This window comes from Verticillium dahliae, genomic scaffold (assembly GCF_000150675.1).
Source record: "Verticillium dahliae VdLs.17 supercont1.11 genomic scaffold, whole genome shotgun sequence".
Lineage (NCBI taxonomy): Eukaryota > Fungi > Ascomycota > Sordariomycetes > Glomerellales > Plectosphaerellaceae > Verticillium > Verticillium dahliae.
Window position 1 is genome coordinate 871,513 of NW_009276930.1, and position 20,428 is coordinate 891,940.

At 56.4% G+C, this 20,428-nt stretch overlaps 6 protein-coding genes across 6 annotated transcripts; 3 read left to right on the plus strand and 3 right to left on the minus strand.

Moving 5' to 3' along the window:
- Positions 1-466: 466 nt before the first annotated feature.
- VDAG_05910 (uncharacterized protein) lies at positions 467-1,492 on the plus strand (the record flags this gene model as incomplete). Its single annotated transcript, XM_009655307.1, has 1 exon — positions 467-1,492. One exon carries the CDS (start codon positions 467-469, stop codon positions 1,031-1,033), a length of 567 nt encoding a protein of 188 aa, XP_009653602.1. The 3' UTR covers positions 1,034-1,492.
- Positions 1,493-1,684: 192 nt separating this feature from the next.
- VDAG_05911 (Mcg1p) lies at positions 1,685-3,234 on the minus strand (the record flags this gene model as incomplete). The annotated part of the gene is made up of 3 exons (XM_009655308.1): positions 1,685-2,183; positions 2,247-2,373; positions 2,445-3,234. 3 exons carry the CDS (start codon positions 3,232-3,234, stop codon positions 1,685-1,687), a joined length of 1,416 nt encoding a protein of 471 aa, XP_009653603.1.
- Positions 3,235-3,947: 713 nt separating this feature from the next.
- VDAG_05912 (sulfatase) lies at positions 3,948-5,627 on the minus strand (the record flags this gene model as incomplete). Its single annotated transcript, XM_009655309.1, has 3 exons — positions 3,948-4,814; positions 4,864-5,442; positions 5,496-5,627. 3 exons carry the CDS (start codon positions 5,625-5,627, stop codon positions 3,948-3,950), a joined length of 1,578 nt encoding a protein of 525 aa, XP_009653604.1.
- A 1,748-nt stretch (positions 5,628-7,375) lies between these two features.
- On the plus strand, positions 7,376-9,221 carry VDAG_05913 (uncharacterized protein; the record flags this gene model as incomplete). Its single annotated transcript, XM_009655310.1, has 2 exons — positions 7,376-8,197; positions 8,247-9,221. The coding sequence occupies 2 exons, from the start codon at positions 7,376-7,378 to the stop codon at positions 9,219-9,221; spliced, it is 1,797 nt and encodes a 598-aa protein (XP_009653605.1).
- A 1,764-nt stretch (positions 9,222-10,985) lies between these two features.
- Positions 10,986-14,852, plus strand: VDAG_05914 (CHIP6 protein; the record flags this gene model as incomplete). The annotated part of the gene is made up of 1 exon (XM_009655311.1): positions 10,986-14,852. One exon carries the CDS (start codon positions 10,986-10,988, stop codon positions 14,850-14,852), a length of 3,867 nt encoding a protein of 1,288 aa, XP_009653606.1.
- Positions 14,853-15,494: 642 nt separating this feature from the next.
- On the minus strand, positions 15,495-19,256 carry VDAG_05915 (uncharacterized protein; the record flags this gene model as incomplete). The annotated part of the gene is made up of 7 exons (XM_009655312.1): positions 15,495-16,787; positions 16,837-17,144; positions 17,215-17,514; positions 17,565-18,037; positions 18,089-18,282; positions 18,336-18,470; positions 18,546-19,256. 7 exons carry the CDS (start codon positions 19,254-19,256, stop codon positions 15,495-15,497), a joined length of 3,414 nt encoding a protein of 1,137 aa, XP_009653607.1.
- Positions 19,257-20,428: the final 1,172 nt, after the last annotated feature.

The following is a 20,428-nucleotide window of genomic DNA, read 5'->3' on the forward strand; positions in this document are numbered from 1 at the left end:
GATTTCCGTCCCTTCTTTCCAGCCCACCCCAGCCTCTGCACGACTCGAGAAACACGTACATATTTCTCGTCGATTAATGCCGGCCCATCCCTTACGTATGTCCGCCCCTTACTATCGACAAGACATTGCTCTGTACAGAGGGCAGGTGGGCAGGTCACCCTATTTCTGGAGGAGGCTATTTTTCGACATTGGAACGAGATGCTCGATATTCAGTGCCAGCCTCGACGCTTGAAGCCATTCCCGACCTGCCCAGCGCCCCGTCCAGAGTCGTCATGGCGCCACGACGATGCTAACTGTTGCATGTCCAGACACCAGCCTTTTTTGATAATTGTCTAATTCACTCCTTCAACGACAAAAACTATCTTGAACCACTCCGCCAAGGAAACCCACACTTCAACTGTATACACAGTTGATACCCCGCTCCTTCTCACGACAAACAACACACACTGAACACACACGACTTACGATGCCTTCTATTCACAACCTCAAAGTCCGCAGCCTCATTGGCGAGCGCGAGGATCAGGACGTCGCCATCGGCGCTGGCGACAATGTCCTTGATTACATGATCATTGTCCTTGGACTCGTCTTCGTTGGCCTGCTCCTGGCCATGGTCCTCTTCATTATCCGCAGGAAACGGCAATCAATGGCCCGCGCCGAGATGCTCCCTGACTACCACGAAGTCAAGGGTGCGCGCAACCACCAGAATCTCACCATTAAGACGACACAGAACGGTCGCTCCTCCGTGCTCGTTATCAGCAAGGACGGCCAGCCCATGCTGTCAAACCCCAACTCACCCCCTTACTCTCCCGACAACGTTCCCGAGATTCACATCACTTTCCCTGATGAGCAGGACGAGGCCGGCCAGCGCAAGAACGGTCGCGTCCTTGTCGTCCGCGTCGGTGACGGCGGCGTTGTCGGCCTGGAGCCCGTTCGCGAAGAGCAGCTGCCTGCCTACGAGAAGGAGAACAAGTCGCAGTTTTACTCCATTGATATGGATCAGATCGGCGGCTTGAAGGAGAAGGAGTACCGCTGAACCCTAAGCGGTCTACTCTACTCCTAACAGAGATCAACCGACCAAACCTGCACAAAGCCCAATTCTCTCTGCGTTCTCCACCCTCGGCATGGCGTTTGATTCCAACGACACGTACAAAAGGCTCTCTTACATATATACCCTCTTCGCCCACGACTTGCACAAACACATAGCCTTTCTCTCTACTTACTAGCCCTGCACGACGACGACGGAGTTACATCACGTGCGGCGCGAGCGAGATTCACAGGGGCTGTTCAATCCAGGCATGGGACGCGGCGCCTCGACCACGTATATATCTGCATGGCCGCCTCCCCTTTGTTCACGATTTTCTTCTCTGGGTATTTTCATCCAGCACTGGAGACAGTGATGATGGGTGTGGGGCCGCATGTTGGGCTGTAGAATACTTGTACATTCTCGTGCTGTATAATTACCTCAACAATTGACTGTGCTTCGGCTTCTCTGCTTTGTTGGTATTTGCTTTTACGGCAAATGCTCGGTTCCGTGTTGACGACTCTTTGCTGCCTCTGTGGATGTTACAGTGGGCGCCAAATACCACGATCACATGTACGGTTTGAGCACTTGTTGCAGGTTATCCTGACTGACACTGACGGCACTAGATATTTTTCACAGTATCAAGATCTCCACGTCACGCGATCACTCTTCATCGCTCTCCTCGTCCTCGTCATCTCCCTCGCCAGCTCTCCCTTGGCCCCACCCCATCCTCTTCCTCGTCCTCAGCATCCAACTCCAGTGGCCCCAGGGATCCTCGGCTAGCATCTTCATCTGCACCACATCCCCGTGCCCCTCCCACTGACTCGCGATGCCGTGCTCGATGGCCAGCCTGGCGTACCGCGTCGCCGCCCACGCGTCCCCGACGCCGTTCCACTCAATGGCCGCGAGCGTGTACCCCTCGGCCAGGGTGCCCCAGACGCGCTCCTGCTCGTAGAGACTGACGAGCAACTCGGCCATGGCCGGGGTCGCGCGCGACGACGCCCGGTAGTCGGCGAGCTCGGCGCGCAGGGACGCTATTTGCGCGATGCGCTCGTCCGAGGCCACGGTGTGCGGGTGGGGGAGCGTGCAGATCGGACACGTGCAGTCGAAGCCCCAGTTTGCGCGGAGGCGGGCGCGGCGGGCGTCGCGGGCCTGGAGGGGGCTTGCAGGGCGTTAGCCTGGCGTTGTCCTTGTCTTTTCTCGTGGGCATGATGGGAGGTCTTACTCGATGTAGGAGAGGGTGAGCTCCTCGCCTGGCAGAATGTCGCGAATGGCCGTCGTGCGCTGGGTCAGCGTGGAGGGGTCGAAGCGATAGTCGACGTTGGGGCGGCAGTCGTGGTTCATCCGCGCGGCTTCAAGGGGTGTTAGGACAAGACTCGGACGCGTCGAAGGGGGGGGGAGGTGCTCGGCTCGCAGCACTTACTCTCTACAAAGGCGGCGAAGAACTCATCGTCGCGAACGCCGTCGTCCGTATCGACATCGAACGAATTTGTCGCCATGACGCGCTCCACGAGCTCGTCGAACCCGACGTCTCCGCCATGCGCGCCGGGCGACATGTCCATGAACCGATCGCGATGCCGCGCCGGCAGCCCGCGGACGGCGTCACCCTGCAGCCTGCGCATCTCGTCCCGCGGCACGGCGCCAAAGGCGGCGTAGTCGATGAGCAGTGACACGGTCTCCTGGAGGATGATCTCGCCGCGGACGATGCGCTCCGTGGCCACGGCGCCGAGGTCCTTGCCCGGGATGGGCACGATTTTGTACTTTGCGTTCTGGACATTGATGGGCTTGTGGGAGCCCGCGTGGACGAGAGGGTCGTCGGTCGCGTCGGCGAGGAGGGCCACGGCGCGGGCGAGGTGCGCGGCGCGCAGGTTGTCTGTAATGATGGCTGTGCCTTTACCATTGGCGACGCGGGACGACGTATAGACGCAAAAGTCCGAGTTCAAGGTCGAGTTATGATAGCAGTTGGTCGGGGTCTGAGACCAGGGGTTGGAGCCAGCATCTTCGGCCCCTCCGAGTACCTTTTCAGAAGAGAATTGCTGCTTGTCGGTAGCGACGGTGGCATGGCGTGTTGTGCAGATTGGAAGAGGCTCATGGGCGGCGAGGAGCTGTGAAGAGAGACACACGCCACTGGCCGTATCAGGTTTGTTCGATATCGACTCTCGCACTGCTTGGGAGGTAATAATGTAGAAAGGGAACAGCAAGTGGGACTTCATGTTGAGGTGATGTGGTCTGACCGGTGATGGCAAAAAGATAGATGGGATAGAAGTACAGCCCCGAATCCCAGAAACGACTGGACTATGGGCCTATATCTTCAAGCACGGAGGAGCTCAAGGTTCCGCTTGGGAAGCTCCTGAATGGGCCCTTGGCCCAGAAAACGTTTGAAGCTCTCAGATGCCAAGGCCATGGTTCAGGGGTTCATCATGGTTCAATCGTCCATCCTTGGCCACGACTGTGTTTGACGAAGCGACAGTCAGCTGTGCGTGCCCAACGTGTACTAAATTCGGAGCACTGTATTCTGGGCCTTGCAGCCGGGGCCAAGACGCTTGAACCCGGATCCGTGTTTGGGGTCGTGCGTGTATCACATTTGTTCCATCAGATCCTCAAATGTTGTGGGGGAGGGGCCTGATCGCTCTGTCCCTCCAGCGGGCAAAGTAACAAATGACCAATGTTTTTGGTTGATGCAGCAGGTGATCTGCGCCAATGTTGTCTGTCTATGTCTCTCTTTTTCCTGATAAATGCCACAAGGCCTTAATCGCCCGGCGCAGGACACAGGACGCCGGAGTACAGAGGCCGATCACTCCTGGGGGCCGGCCCTTGAGGTTCGCCCGATGTGGGGCAACTCCCCCGTGTTGACCTCCAGTTGAGATGCTTCATCTATCGACCTACGCACCTAATGAGGCAAGGTGAGGAAGGTGAGCACATCATCTTACCGCGCAGTTCTCGCTTCCCACTGCTCTCTCGGCGTTTTCCCTGCGAGCACTTCTGGAAACCTGGGGTCTTTCTTCCACGGCACAAAGTCACTGGTGCTCATCATCCACCGCAGAATGACCGCCTCCATCTTTCGCCTCACCTCGACATACTCAGCTTCCTCCGCCAGGTTGTGGAGCTCGCCCACATCCCTCTCTCGATCGTACAGCTCGGGTGACTCATACAGCCGATAGACGTATGTCCATTTCCTGTCCCGACAAGCTACGGCCCTTCCCACTACTTCCGTGTCGTCGTGTTGGAGTGCCGCTTTAATGTCGTAGGGGTAGCCAGCCTGCTCCAGAAGAGGTTCCTCACTGGAGAGGAAGCCCCCTTCCGAGAAAGCGTACTTCCTATGTTCTGCAGACGATTCGCCGTCACCGTCACCGCCGCTTCTGGCTGCGGAGGTGAGAATTTCCGCCATGGATCGCCCACAATGTGGAAAGTGCTCTGGTATCCCGCTGAATTGGAACAACGTTGGCATCAGGTCGACCATCTCCGTCATGCCCTCATACACGACGCCACTCGGCAGACCACAGCCCCCGACAATCAAGGGCTCATGTGTGAGGCTGTCGGACACGCCCGAGGGCCACTTCTCCACAAGTCCATGGTCGCCGAGGTACTCGCCATGGTCTGTGAAAAACATGGTTATCGTCTTGTCCCAGTGGCCAAGAGCTTTCGTCTTTTCCATTAATTTGCCAAATTGGTCGTCAAGACGAGATATCATGCCGTAGTAGGTCGCCTTGATCTCAGCCCAAATCTCGGGCGTAGCGCGACTTGTTCCGTACTTTTCACGGATGATCTTCATGTACTGTGGCTCGTGGCCAGTCTGGAAGGTCTATTAGCAATGGCGACAAGGCTGCTGCCGCGATACTGACCTTATCCTCGGGGCTGCTGGGTGGCGGCATCTCACTGCGATCGTACATGGAAAAGTACGGTTCCTCCACCATGAACGGCAAATGGGGGAACATCAACGGCATGAACAGCAACCAGGGGCCTTCGGGAGGCCTTTCCAGCCACTTGAGCGCAGAACGCACAACGGCGTCGTCATAGTCTTCTGCTTCCTTCGCATCCCGGAGACCGCGGTAGAAGAGCCGCTTGAAGATGTCTTCTTTGTTGCCGTCATCGTCCTTGAACGAGCCCCAGCGCGACGTGAACTCTGGCGTCTCGAGAAAGCCATACTCGTCGACAGAGAGCTCGGTGACTGTTGGCGCAAACATATCTCCGCGTGGCGCTAGGCAAGCTACGTGGTAGCCGCCTCGCTCTTTGAGCGACCTGAACAGGTTGGGTTCCCAGGGCTTGATGAGATTCTCAAGCGAGCGGTGGCCGGCAACGTGGCTGTAGTTGCCAGTGAAGATGCTGCACCGCGACTGGGCACAAACCGAAGCTTGCACGAAGCAGTTTGTAAATCGCGTCCCTTCGGCGGCGAATTTGTCAATGTTGGGCGTTTTGACGTACTTTGTCGTGCGGATGTGAGCTCAGGCCAGACGAAGCGTGTCACCCAACGTACCTTGTTCCCACTGCAGCCTAGAGAATCGTAACGGAGCTGGTCAGGCATGAATATGATGTAGTTTGGTTTCCCGACCTTTAACCCACTAGGCCTCGCGGGCACCTCATGAGCTGGAGTGGTTGAATCGACCATGGCGTGGCGTTGAGGTCATGCACCTTGCGGACCCGAGAATGGGGGCTGCAGACCGTGTGCTATAAGTAATATCTTCCGTCTGATCGAATAAAACTTCAGAGGACCAAGCTTGCGATGATACGCTGGATGCAACAAAGATAGAGGGAGGCCTCTACTTCAGCTTTTGGCGGATTGCTGGGGTTGTATTGGAGATTAAGTGGATTGCCCGCGCCATTTCAAGCCTCTTCTAATAATCCAGGTTCCCGGTCAACGTTTCCGACGGCCGGCCACAGCTTCAAATAAACACCTTGGCACTGGTCTGTAGCTGATGAGCTTACACGACAGGTCGGGGGGGAGGGGGTGGTTATTCTCGCTGCTGATGTCAATCGACCCACGTCGCCCGTGACACGACCCGGCGAGAAGCTAATCTGGAACGTTCTCGTTGAAGCCTGGGGTTGCTTTGAGTCTTGGGGTCTCGGACGACTCGTCTGCTCCTTACTCAATGGAGGGCACTGACGTCGCATGTTCGTGTCTGGCGTTGACCATGTTCGCTCGCTACCCGACCTGTCGCCCGAAAATCGACGCCCCTCTCCCGATTTCCTGGTTCACGCAAAGTGGCAAAGCTGTTCTTTTCGCCTGCGGTGGCTACAAGGGAGGCCTGGGAGGGCTATGTCGCACCCACCAAGGCGCTACTGCACACCGTTACCCGTGCCTCGTCGGGCATCGAGAAGGATTCATTGGTCGGTGACGCCTGACGACCAGCAGCTCGCCTACCCCGTGTGAGGAGCCGGGTTTCTCAGCTTACCTGGTAGTTGGTACGCGAAATTGCCTGTGGCTGAACCCCTCGACGCTGAGGCAGGGTCCAAAAGAATGTTCTTATTGGGGGGGATCGATGTGATATCTTCATCGCGAGTCCCAGGGATGATTAGATGTCTCAGCTGCCACCAGCTGCTAACGGTGTCCGATGAGGCGGATTTCAGGGGTAATGTGCATGAAGAATGCGCCGTTGGGACGAAGACGAGAGCCTTGCTTGATGTCCTCGGCCTTGCCGAAGGCTGCCGACGCGCCGCGGACGTCTCTACATCGCCATAAAGCTGAAAGAGTCTGACGATGCGCGCCTTAGACTGGTCTGTTGCCTATGCTTGTTCAGCTTTGATGGCCAGCCATGACCAGTCAAGCGTTTTGATGACTCGAAGAACTGAAAGTCTTTCAGCAGCAAGATCCTCCGAATCCGGTTCGTTGGATTTGGATCGCCGGATTCCAAGCGCGCCCGGAATTAGTTCATGACTTGTGTGCACTACACTATTTGCTTTTTTGCTTTGTGATCATGATCAGCAGTCAGTGAGCAACGAAACAAGGACAATGACCAGGTCAAGTTCAAGCTGGGATTGTCACGAGATGGCCCAACATCTGAGACCAAATTGATAAGGTCATTTGGCCTTATCGATAAGATATCTACTTAGCGAAGGGGAAAGCTAGTACGGGGGCGTGCGACCCTTTAATTGCTAGTGCGGGGAACTCAAGTTCTAGACCTTGAGCTGTGCCGCATCTAAACGGCGGGGCGGGGCTCTCAACGGGGGGTGGGCGGAGAGTACTATGACGAAACTCCCCTCCCCTCGTTCACGCGCCCAGGTTTCGGTAGCCTTCTCGCAATAGAACCCTGCCCGTTCTCAGTACCTCGCTCGTTAGGAATCCCACTGTGCATGCTGACACCGACCGAACTGCGATTAACCTCCGATTGCAAACCGATGAGCTGATCCATCTCAACAATGGCATCCGACAAGAATCCCATCGACGCCCTGAAAGAGTCCAAGCCCCTGGCAACCGATCCATTCACATACCTCACAATCATCGGCGAGGTCATCTCTCCCGAAGTCCTCCCAACACTATACGAGATTCTCCAAGATGCCAAACTCACACAAGAGATTGGCTGGGACTTGGTCGAGATGTTGATAGCTGTGGAAGGAAGCGAACAGTGCCTGCAGACGGTTGCGCAACTGGGCAACCCGCGCGAGGTCATCATCAAGATACTCGAGGTCCTGGGCGATCTCAGTGGCGATGGAGATGATCCTAGTGACAGGACCTCAGCAAACAAGTTTGTGACCCTCCTGGGCATGCTCGGGATCCTCCACAAGCGATTGTCGGTCAAATACCCCTCGCGCTTCTTGCACTCGACGCTGCAAGCCATCTATCGTGCCTACCGACCCGACAGCCCAGAGGCCACGGCTGCTATCATCACCTTTGTCCGCTCCCAGACTGCAGAGAAGCGACCGCCGCTCCCTACGCGCAAGTCCAGCACCGCACTCGACACCACCTTTGGGAAGTCTGACGCGAGCAAGAACGCGCCCGATCCAGAGGCTGAGAAGGTGGACGAGACTGCACCATCCGAGCCTGACCTGGTGAAGAGGCTTCTCCAATCATTCATAATCACCATCATTGAGGCGTACGTCAACAGCAATAATTTAGAATGGGCGTCCAGACTTCTGGAGTATTACAACCCGGAGAGGATTGTCGCCAGGAAGAGCATCATGAAAGCCTTCAAGGAGACCGAAGAATTGTTGCAACGTGACGCTTTGATCGGACAGCTCGCAGTAAGGGTAACACCCAACTCTTCGAAATCTCCTGCTGACCACTTCTTAGGGTGTCGCCAGAGACCTGGGCCTCACGGGAATCCAGTCTCTTTCGCTCGAAGCAGTCTTCGAGGAACCTCTGATCGCCAATCCTTTGGCCGCCGACCTGGATGATCTGGACAGTCCAAGCAAGGTCAAGCTCTCCACAGGAGGCGTGTGGTGCCTCGTAGCCTACTGGCTCTTCTCGTCGGAGGTCTTTGAAACGAACCACGACCAGATCCAGATGACCATGCTGCCAGATCACCACAAGCTACTCAAGCGCTTCGTCGGCGACGAACCCCAGGAGCAGATCAGCAGCAATCAGGGCACTGCCGAAGCGCTCCTCGTCATGGGCCTCTGGCTCGACAACGCCAAACGCGTCTCCGGGCAAGGGGCAACGCCGGCCGACTTTATGCCCTACCACCATCTCCTCACCATCATCGCCGCCTTCCACCCGTCGTTAAACTCTCGCAACGTAGCAAACACGCTGGCGGGCCTCGTGTTGCACGCCGATCCAGACGACGAAGGACGACTCAAGATACTCGAGGATCTCCTCGAGAACTGCATCTTCTCGGCTTTGCAGGCATCGGCGGTCTCGTGGCTCAGGGAAGAAATCCTAATCGCTCACAAGACGAGAGCAACAAACGCCTTCTCAGGGCCTGAAGCGCTAGACACTCTTCAGTACCTGTTGTTTCCCAGCCTGGCGCAACTCAAGGAACAGGACGTCGTCTCGCAGTGGGATTTCTGGGCGCAAAACCACCCCTATCACCTCCAGGTGGCCAACTTTTTATACTTTTTGTTCAAAGGACAGGATTTCAAGCATCTCATTCCCGCTGGCATGGGCGCTGCCATTGAGCAGCGCTACGTCGAGCCGTTGTTGCAGACTGCCAAGAAGCTTCGTGAGGCTATCGACAAAGGCGAGATTGATGACCAGGGGCTAGGCAACGAGGCTGTGATGCAGCTAGACGTCCTCAGCCTCAACCTAGAGGGACTTTCACTGTCGTAAGGCTGTGGTATGGTTCGCCGCGGACTCAGAGGCGTATCGACTTACAGCACGTCGCCAAGCAGATCGCCACCATCTGACACCAATGCCTCCCGGCATGTGGCAGCTTCGGTGTGGCCAAGCCAGAGTCGTTCACGCGACAATCGGGCTCATGATTTTCACGATTGATGGCACATTTGACATTGACTGGCAGCAGCGGCTGCGGTTGGCCGATCCGGCCAAGGCGGGTGGGACGGCAGAAGGGAAAGGGGTTGGCTGCACTGGGTATGTATGACCGAGACGGGTGGGGTTTGGCAGCGATGTATCGCGCGAGTTGGGCAACGGCATCTGGATCTTGTTTTGGAAGCAAGCGGGTCATCACACGGCTCGCGACATGGTACTACTGGTGTAGCAATGAAATGCATGAGGATTGAATGTGGTAGGCCGGCCACGGGAAAATCTTGATTCGCGAGTGACTGTATCCCATGATGTGACTGAACTCTTGTAGGAGATTGGCCGTGACGCGTTGTGGCGCGACTGCGGCCTTCACTGCAGTCCGCCGCAGCAGGCCTAATCGGAGACAGTCCAGACCCAGAAGCAGGAGGAATTGAGCACCTATTGGTTCTTCGGTGCGATACTCCAGCGTAGTACGCTAGAGTACTGACGGGCTTATTGGAAAGGGCCACGGCTAAGCAGGGCCATGGCTAAAGTAGTCGAAACGGTGTAATTTCCGGCAATGACATGTGGCGTCTGGGGAAGGGTCGTAAGCTCCGGCAAGATCGGTCGCCCATCGAGTGGAACCGCCTTGTGACTTTAGATAGCACTTTTGACCAAGACGCTTGGCTTGCGTTTGCGATGATGTCGGATGCAGCAGTCAAGTGCACAAGTAAGACCTGGTGATTGAGGTGGGGCATCGGATCGGTGTGAAGATGAGATGGCGCCCCCAGACGCCCCAGACCCTGGTGATGAATCCTCAAATGTGGCTGTGCGGAAAGATCACACTGGGGGAGGCGACAGGCCGCGAATGTGTTCAACTGAGCCAGTGAGGGATGGCTTGACGTGGCTTCAGGGACGCTCCGCGCCTCGGCGGATGAACAGCACAACGTTGCAGTGCTGGAAGCAAAATCCCCATCACGGTACTTGCTCACACTGAACGCTAAAGGTGGGGGAGGGTGCTCTGCCCTACGTGCCCGGAGAACGAATCAGTCCAGCAGCAGTTGGCGGACCCAGCAGGATAACATCCGCCGCCCGGGCCATTCCCTCCGGCAACGCCAGGAGCACATGCCCAAGCCACAGAGACCGTGGCCAGTAGGAGCACATTCCAGAGCACAGATGGCAGGGGATCACCTTTCGCTAGCGCAGCCGCAGCTCGGGTAGTGATGTCATGGGCTGGGGTTTGGCATATTTTCAGTGCAAGCTTGCTTTACGCCAACGCGAGGCAAGGCCAGGTCCTGCTCTCGCCCGCGTCGGAAGCCGCGACCCCAATCAACGCCATTCCACCTGCCCTCACCAGTGTCCCTGTGATATTAGAGCCGACCCATCTACTCTACGCCTTGCGTGTTGGTCCTGTCGCTCCTCTGACTATTATAGCCTTCACGAAAGAGCCTGGCACTGGTGACAACATGAATCGGTGACAACGTCCCGCACGCGACAGCATTGATTAGGTACTACACCAGCAAGCATCGGATAGCAAATATTTTACCTGTCCCTCGTGGCAACGTTATACACACGACCCTCGCAGCTTGAAAGAAACAAGAAACGATTACAGCAACAGGGCCGACCATCATCATGCCGTGGGCACCTCCGATCGCAGATACAAAGGGCAGTTCTCCTGGGCCACAAGAGAAGAACAAGGTTCAAAATGGATCAGGCCACGACCAAGAGGACGAGTTTCTGCGGGTCGAGAAGATCATACAGAATGGACACCCGCACAACGTCTTCAAAGATGAGGCCGACCGAATCATCTACCCTGGTGTCTTTCCCGAGGCGGTTCAGTCTCCCATCTCAGCATCGTCGCCACGTCCTAATTCCGATACCCTTTCCCTGAACCCCGAAACAGCGTCACCCAACAATCAAGCAAAACCCACCACCTCAGAACCTTCGGCGGCTACAGCAGTCAAGGTGTCTACACAAGCCGATCCATCGGCCGCTCCTGTCCGACCCAGCGTCGACAAGAAGTGGCGCACCGATCTCCCCAGGCGCACCGGAACAGGTGCAGCTCGAGCCTTCAGTTCTCGAAGGGCCCCGCGAAGGGCAGGCACCTCCTATATCCCCAAGGCGAAGATGAGCAATGGTCAACAATGGAACCATGCCGATGACTCGGACTCTTCCAATTCCAGCTCGTCATCGTCCGAGGATGAAGACGAGACGCCTGGTGATGCACAACCACATCTGGAGCACGCACAAGCCAGGAGAGACCAGCGTAGGCGTGAGATTGATCAATATCGCCGTTTCCATGTCGGCAACGACAACTACAAGACGAAGGGCAAAGTCAAGAAAGATGGACGCCTGCGGATTTCGGTCAAGGAGACAGCGAACACTGGATATCTCGCAAAAGCTCTGGGTCATGCTGCTAAGAAGATCGTGGACCCGAAAGACAAGACCGAATCCGAGGAGGAAGCAGTTGACAGGCATTCGACTGCTCCACCCTCTTCCGCTTCAACTATAACGGAAACCCTCGGCCGCCGGCCGAATCTCAACATTGTCATCATGGTTATTGGATCTCGCGGAGATGCGCAGCCGTTCCTCAAGATTGGCAAGGTGCTCAAAGAGCACGGCCACCGAGTTCGAATTGCAACACACCCTGCCTTCCGAGAGTTTGTTGAGAAGGATTCAGGCCTGGAGTTCTTCTCGGTAGGAGGCGACCCGTCAGAGCTCATGGCCTTCATGGTCAAGAACCCTGGCATGATCCCCACACTTGAGGCAGTAAAAGCCGGTGACATTGGCAAGAGACGAGCTGCCATGGCGGAGATGTTTGAAGGTTTCTGGAGAGCTTGCATCAACGCTACCGATGACGAAAAGGACGTTCACAACCTGAAAATGATGGGGGCAAAGGATCCCTTCGTTGCGGATGCCATTATTGCCAATCCGCCCAGCTTCGCCCACGTCCATTGCGCAGAAGCGCTCGGTATCCCTCTTCATCTTATGTTTACCTTTCCCTATACTCCGACACAAGCCTTCCCGCATCCGCTGGCCAGCATCAAAAGATCAAATGTTGATCCTGGCTACACAAACTTCATCTCGTACCCTTTGGTCGAGATGATGGTCTGGCAGGGTCTGGGCGATCTCGTCAACGATTTCCGCACCAAAACGCTGAACCTCGACCCTGTCTCGACGCTTTGGGCGCCAGGTGCTTCTTATCGCCTGCATGTTCCTTTCACCTATCTCTGGAGTCCCGGCCTAGTACCCAAACCAAAGGATTGGGGCGACGAGATTGACGTTTCTGGGTTCGTCTTTCTTGACCTTGCGTCCACATTCACCCCTCCAAGCGACCTAGAGGAGTTTCTTGCGGGAGGTGATACGCCCATTTACATCGGATTTGGCTCAATTGTAGTCGACGATCCCGACAAATTTACCCAAATGATCTTCGAAGCTGTTAAGCTGGCTGGTGTCAGGGTGTTGTTATCGAAGGGCTGGGGTGGATTAGGTGGTGACGACGTGCCCGAGAACGTTTACATGCTCGAGAACACGCCACACGACTGGCTGTTTCCCCGAGTACAGGCATGCGTCATTCACGGTGGTGCTGGCACCACTGCGATGGCTCTCAAGTGCGGCAAACCAACCATGGTCGTGCCATTCTTTGGCGACCAGCATTTCTGGGGGAGCATGCTGGGAAGCTCCGGCGCTGGACCTGATCCTGTTCCCTACAAAAGCCTCTCTGCGGAGAAGCTAGCGGAAGGCATCAAGTATTGTCTGACGGACGAAGCACGCGCCAAGGTGGGGGAGATCGCCAGAGACATCGAGCTGGAAGGCGACGGTGCCGCCAACGCGGTGCGATCTTTTCACCATCACCTCAACCTTTCCGGCGTCGATTCGATGCGATGCTCTATCCTCCCCGAGCGAGTGGCTGTGTGGAAGTTGAAGAATAGTGATGTCAAGCTGAGTGCTTTGGCCGCCGATATGGTTGTCGAGAGTGGCCAGGTGTCCTGGAGGAAGTTGAGGCTCATCCGACACATGGAATGGAATGACTTTGAGGGACCAGGTGAACCGGTGACCGGAATGGCCAGCTCAATCGTGACCAGTGTTGGCAATCTCTTCGGCGGCGTTGGAAGCGTTCCTTATCGCATTGCCAAGACGTCGCACAAGCGGAGCGAAAAGAAGAAGAAGAGAGAGAAGCTCAGGGCCATGCGCGAGACGAGACGAAATCGCAAAGCCGCGGCGGCCGACGAGAAGCTGCAGAACCACGCCACAGCCAAAGTCGAGGGGCCCAAGGGTACAGAAGTGACGGACTTTGAGACCGAGGAAAAGACACCACCCAACGCGGCCCAACCGGAAAGCCCTGCAATAGCGACAGAAGGCGACAAGTCAGAACGTACAGAAACCGAGGCAAAGGTCGACAGGGAATTACAGGAGCAGATGCCTAATGGAATCACTGATCAAAACGCACACCCGCACGAGACGAATGGCCAAACCCCAGAAGCAAAGGAGACGCCGAAACGCCCCTCCGCCCAAGGACGAGATACGACAAACACCATGAGCTCGGCCGAGACTGCGTCCACGATGGAGAATCCCGTCGAAGAGTACGCTGGAGACATTGGCAGTGGATTAGAAAAGTCTGGCAAAGCCCTTGCCAAAGCACCGGTTGACCTCTCGATGGCCATTGCGCAGGGTTTCCACAACGCCCCGCGCCTCTACGGTGACGATACCGTCCGACGGCCAACGCGCGTCACAGGCATGCGCTCAGGCTTAAAAGCAGCTGGCTCAGAATTCGTCTACGGAATCTGGGACGGCACCACCGGTGTCGTGCTGCTTCCTGTACGCGGGGCGAAGAAGGACGGCGTCGTCGGCTTTGTTAAAGGAACTGGCATGGGTGTCGGTGGCCTGGTACTCAAGTATCTCTCTGCCATCGCCGGTCCGGTCGGGTACACCCTCAAAGGCGTTGTCAAGCAAGCGGGTCGCGACAAACAGCCTGACAGGGTCATACGCCGCGCTCGGATCATCCAGGGCCAGCGAGAGGCTCAAAAGCTCGGCGCCGACAAGAAGGAGCTCGAGAACGAAGTCCTTCAAGGCTGGCGCATTATGCGTGAACTGTGGGAGGCGTTAGAACAGGTCGAGAAGCATCGCGGCGGTGTTCGTGGGTGGGCCGGCGCGAAGAAGAAGCGCGGCCTGAACGCGGCGTTCCAAAGCGTCGACACGGCGGAGCGGGCACTCGCTGCCGTGAGACGCGGCGACGACGTCAGCACCGTCGTCGGCACGGAGCGCAAGCTTCGCAAGGACGAGGATAAGCCAAAGCAGGGCGTCGATGCTGCTGCATGGGCCAGTTCAGAAAGACGAAGCGTCGATACGCGAAAGAGCATCGGTAGTCGGCGATCTGTCGACGACAAGGACGGCCGGTTGGAGAAGCGAGTCGTAGGAAAGACGACGAATGACATCCCCGAGGAGGCTAACGACGTGCCGGCGATGCCGCAGGTTGAGCGTGCGGCAACGTCGGTTTAGAAAGGCTCTTCTCCTCGGCTCTCGGCATGTTGAATACGGTTGGAAACTTTACTTTTTCTTTGCGTAATGGTGGTCAGTTAGTTGGAGAAACAGCGCGCGCGCGTGCGTCTATTTCCAGGCCCCCTTTTTATGGCCATCAGACGCGACATCGTACTATTATATACCCCCGGTCTCATAATGCAACGACCATTCCTTTAGCGAGAGCTGCGGCCTGGACAGGCAGAGTACAACTCGCGTAAACCAAGCGCCGCTTCGCCGTGTTCCGTTGTATCAGTTCGGCATCAAGGCATCGATCTGATCCAGTAAGGAGGTAGAGCAGCTTGGGGAGCAGCTTATGGACCTCCCCCAGGAAGATTGACGAGCTGCAAACGAGTCGTCCGCCATGCGCTCAACCCAGCCCTTTTTGTGTCTCTTTTCTCAAAACATGTTGGCAGCGTCTCGAGAAATGCATTCTATATTCAAATAAAGGGTATCGATTTGCTGTACTCCATCATCCCAAGAAAACCACAATATGGACATTCAGAATCCCAAACTCCACCGTACCTCGCGTCGTCATCTTTCATTTACGTCTTCGTCTTCTAGCCGATCAGATCGTCTTGTCATTATCCGCTGCGTGTTCACTGTCGAGCAAAAAGGCTGGCATCACTGCCCCGCTCTCTTCTCGCTGATCCCGAAAGTCTCGAGCGCCTCCGCACACCCCGTCACCTCCTGGATGGGTTCCTCGGCTGTGGCCCACTCTGGCGGGGTCGGCAACCCTGACGAGCCTCCCCCGGGGGTGTCCGATGCTGGACTCTCGAGGACCTCGTCCCTCGTGACGTGATGTGGCGCTGTGCCTATGGTGTACTCTTCTCCGGGCATGGCATCCAGAGGTGGCGTTGGCGGCCCGACGCCCGCCGCAGCAGACTTCCTCTCTCGCTTGATGGTGGCTAGGCCGCCGAACAATGCGACAAGGTCCTCCGCAAAAGTGTCAGAATCGTGTCCAGACATTGTGCGTCCGGTCTGCTCAAGAGTGACTTGTGAGCGGTTGCGTTCGACAATGGACTCGATTTGTTTCATCTTTACAGTCCACTGGCCGCGGAGTTCCTGGACGAGAGCTTTGCTGGCATCCTCGGCAAGCGTGTCGGCTGCGCGGGCGGCAGCGGCTGCCTTGGAAGACCGGCGGCGGTGGTGCTCGGGTTGGTGCGAGGGCAGGATAACCTTTTGCATTGAGCTGTTGATGGTGCGGTTGAGCTCGGCCTCAGAAAAGGGACGGAACTCTTGGATCGACTTGTTCTCCTCCAGACTGCGAGCCATGTGTGTCAAGTTTGAGAGGTTGAAACCGTTGTCCTGGACATCGAGGGTCATCAACGTGACGTTGCGGGCGATTGCGGATGCAAGGTCGCCGATGTTCACATTAAGCTTCTGATTGCGGATGCGGAGGTGGTGAATGGTTGTATTCTGCGCCAAGCCAGCAAGGGAGCGAGAGAAGCCGAGGCCAAGCTGGCCTTCGTCGAGTTTGGCAGAAAAGCCGGACAAGTCAAGAAAGCAGACGGACGTGTTGGTTGCAAAGAAGTCGGACACGGCGGCGCAGGCCTCCTCGCTGACCTGCCCGGCTGTCGAGGTACCGACAAGGCTGAGGAGGTTGATCGTGTTGTTGACGGCTAGGGCACGGATGAGCTTGATGAAGTTGGTCTCCTCACGATACTCCACCATGTCGACGAATAGCATCCGAGGACCAAAGTTGCAGCCGATAGCATTGGCAAGGTCGTCGCCACCGTCTTCCAGGTGGTTGCCACTGATGGCGCAAGTAAGTTCGCGGCCTTGACCCATGCTCCTAAAAAGCGTGGCCGCCATAGAGCCACTCAGCCCGCAGTTATTGAGATCAAGCCTCCTCAGCCAATTTGACTCTGGCATCCCCAGATATGCAGCAAGGATCATCGTGGTCTCGTCGCTCAGCTATCGGTTTGTCAGAATAGAACTTCGCTAATGCAGATACAGAACAAACCTTGATGTCCGAAAGGTCAAGTTCCTCAAGCTGCCAGCGCATTATGGTTTCATCATAGAACAAAAAGTCCGTAAACTGACTCATGCAATTGCCGGCGATGCTCAGCTTGCGGAGGCGAACGAAGTGGCACAGGCTGTTCCGGATGAGGACGTGGTCGACGTTCCCAAAATTGTGTGATGTGTCCAGGACTTCCATCTTGTAGCTTTGTTCCGGGAGCGCGTCCCATATCTCTTCAAGACTGCGTTCGTCAAGGCTGCATCGGGAGATATCGAGGTGTCTGAAAGTGTCGGGCATGTTGAGGACTGTCACTATAATGTGCGTCAGATAATACCTTTCACTTGAATCCCTGGTGCAAAGAACTTGGTGCAAAGAACATACCCAGCTCGTCTACTTCGCCCTGGGTTAGGGGGTTGCCACTAAGGATGAGGGTATCGAGGGTGATATTCTGGGTTCTGAGTAGTAACAGAATTGGTCGCGCCACTTCGGGCAGCTCGTTCGGACCGGACGACGGCAGAGATCGAGCTCGGGGGCTCGCCGAGGCAATGCGTCGCGGGGCGAGAACATTCGTCAGATCGATGCTCCTGATGGAACCGGAGGTGAACGCAACAGCGTGAAGCTCCTGGAAGAGCATCGGTGAGCTTCGCAGGATCTCTCGATGAACACTATCGATTACGTAGCCTAGAGGGGCGTCAGATTGACAACGGAGGCGAGATTTCTTGGGCACTTACCATTGCGAGAAACATCAGCGATGGAGTCATCGTAGTGGACCAGGTCGTATCGTCCACACATGGGACTAAAGTCTACGTCTCTGAACGACAGCGACCTGAAGTAATCGTTGTACCGGAGCGCTCTGAATACGGCTAGGAGCTGGAAGGCCGAGTATCCCTCCGGAGAGCGTGAAGGAAGCAGGCGGAACTCAGGGCTGTTTTCTCGCCTTTCACATTTCCAGTTTGCTGTCCAATCCGGAACTTGGCATCCGTAAGTCGCGCAGTAGGCCTCGAGCGTCCTCTTCAGGCCGCCGAAATCCTGGCCAGCGGGTAGATGAAGCTGCGCCGTCAGGCCCTTGATCTCAAAGATGTCATTCTGTAAGTGTTGAGGCCAGGCTGGTTTGACTGCTCGATCGGCCTTCATGAAGGTCATGACAATCTCCCGGTACCAGCGACTGGCGAGCTCCAAGCGCTTTTCCGGTTCGCAAGGCATCCTTGACCTGTCAGTACTGTGGGTGCCGTGGTGCAGTGTTCCGTTCACTTACCTAAACCCCAACACGAAGCGTTCCTCGTGGGGAACCATGGTTGCCTTGAGACGCACGAGTGATGTGATGCCAAACACCACCGTGTTGATCTCCAGGTCTTGCGGGGCTTTGTATGCTGAAGTTTTGGAAACGCGAACCAGGTAGCACTTGTTCAGACCTAGCAAGAGATAGTACGAGGACGCATCACGCAGCTTCTTCGCAGCGTCAGAGTCACCAGCCTTGGCTCGAGGTGGAAGGTCCTCTGGACCACAGGAAATATATCCAGAGGATAGCCCTGGCACATGGGCTCTTCGGCCGCTACGAGGTTGTATATCCTTGCCTCGACATTGGCCGCCACGATGCCGCCGGGCACCGAGGACCTGCCCACGAATTCCCTGATGGCCTGGCGTATTTCAGCCATCCATTCGTTCCTTTCTTGGGGCATTCCGAAAAACAGTTTGTTGTTCGCCCAGGAGACCGCGGGTGGTGCTTCCGACCACCAAACATCGAGGCCAAAATGAGGACTCGAGCCTTCCTCGTTGAAAATGTTGATGATGCGACGCAAGGGAATCTGAAGGCTTGGCTCGGCGGACGCTGTGTCTTGTCCGAGAGAAGATGTCGTCGACGCCCTGCTCAACCTGTTCGTCTGGCCTCCAAAGTCAACGAATGTTGCTCTCGCAGCGTCTATGCTGTTGAACTTGAGCAGGCACGTCTCCGTCAACACGACATACTCGGCGCGCGACTTCCAGAGCTTGGCATCGGTTTTGAGGGGGCCATGCCTGATAACCTTCATTGTTGCCAGTTTGCCAGACGTTTCCGATGTATGGGAGCTCGTAGTTGAGTCTTTGGAGGGTCGGCGACTGATGCGATGGAAGATGGAGGAGCTGCGAGTGGGGGTCTTCGTGAGAACTCGACGCGGGGGTGTCTGTGACCCCGATGGAGCCTCCTCGGCCGTCAATTCGAGGGACGACAAGCTGCTGAAGCTCTTGAAGGTCTTTGACAGGAAGCTGCCGCGCTTCTTCGCCGCGAAAGCAGGCGGGGCGGAGCCCGAATAATCGGAGTTGCTACGGACGTGGCCATGGTGGCCATGGTGGCCATGGTGGCCATGGTGGCTATGGTGGCTATGGTGGTCGTGGCTGCCAGTGTGCAGAGCGGGGAGGTTTGGTCGGCTGGCGACGACGGACTCCATGTTGACGATCCCAGATGGGCTGGAAACGGCGTGTGAAGATTGGAGGTGAATTGATACTGCTGCCTCAGCAGATGGTGATCTCGGCCTGGTCAGGCCCAGATGGCCGATGAGCTCGAGGGAAAAGGCTCAGGCCATGAATCATCGCTCCATGACAATAGAGCAACAGGCAAGGGGTGTGGGCCGTCAGCGCTTAATAGAAGTTGAGTGGCATAGAAAGGGGGGCGGCTGATGTTGATGCACGATGTAAGGTTCACGGTAAGGCGGAAGATGGTGCGGTCTGGGTACTGGAGGATTGAGCACAAAGATGAAGGAAAGGTCACATCCAAGACGTCGATGGCGTGTGAGCTTGGAAGTCTATCTAGGGTCTAGCAGAAATGTCTCGAGGAAGCTTGGAAAGTCCGCCAGTGACACCAAGACCAGACAGGATCAGGACTAGGGACTAGGACCAGGACCGGGGAAGGACGAGGAGGAGACGGAGACGACAAGCAAGACGCTAACAGTCAGTACTAGGACCAGGGGTGGCGGACGGGCATTCCGGGATCGAAAGATGGTACATGTACGGGCTTGAAGGGCTTGGATGGGAATTGGGGGGAGAAAGCTGGCAGCCTGGTCTGATGCAGAGATGATGCTATGGATTGGCATCCTGTTTTCGACCCCGTCTGCATGCAGCCAATGGAACACGGCGCGGCGGGGGTTCCCTGGCTGAGACCAGCGCGCGCCGTACCAAGTAGTGAGTGCAGTTGCCAATGAGACAAGACTGAGCCGTTCCTTGGCTCTAGCGAGGGGTCGTCTTTGGGCTTCCTCTTGGGCTTTCGGGTGGTGTTTGGCCTGTCAGCCAGCTGTCTGCCGGGTCTGGCTTGTTGCTGAACTTGGGGAGCACAGGCCGATGATGCGATCGATCACATCCACCGATGATGTCGAAGGGAGGTGGGAGGGGCAGCTGGCGGCGCTTGGTATGGTCTGTCGACCGTTGCTGGGTTGTTGATTGTAGCCCTGCCCGCTCGGAATGTTGGTGTCGTATGTACAGGCACTTGCCCTCATCAGTTAGGAGGGACCCTTGGCAGCGCCCGCCCTCTGGGCTGTGTTTCCAGTCGATGCTATTCTCAAGCGGAGATTTTGTAAAGCTTTACTGATGACGAGTCCTCGGGACTTGTGCTGAAGGGCAAATCGGG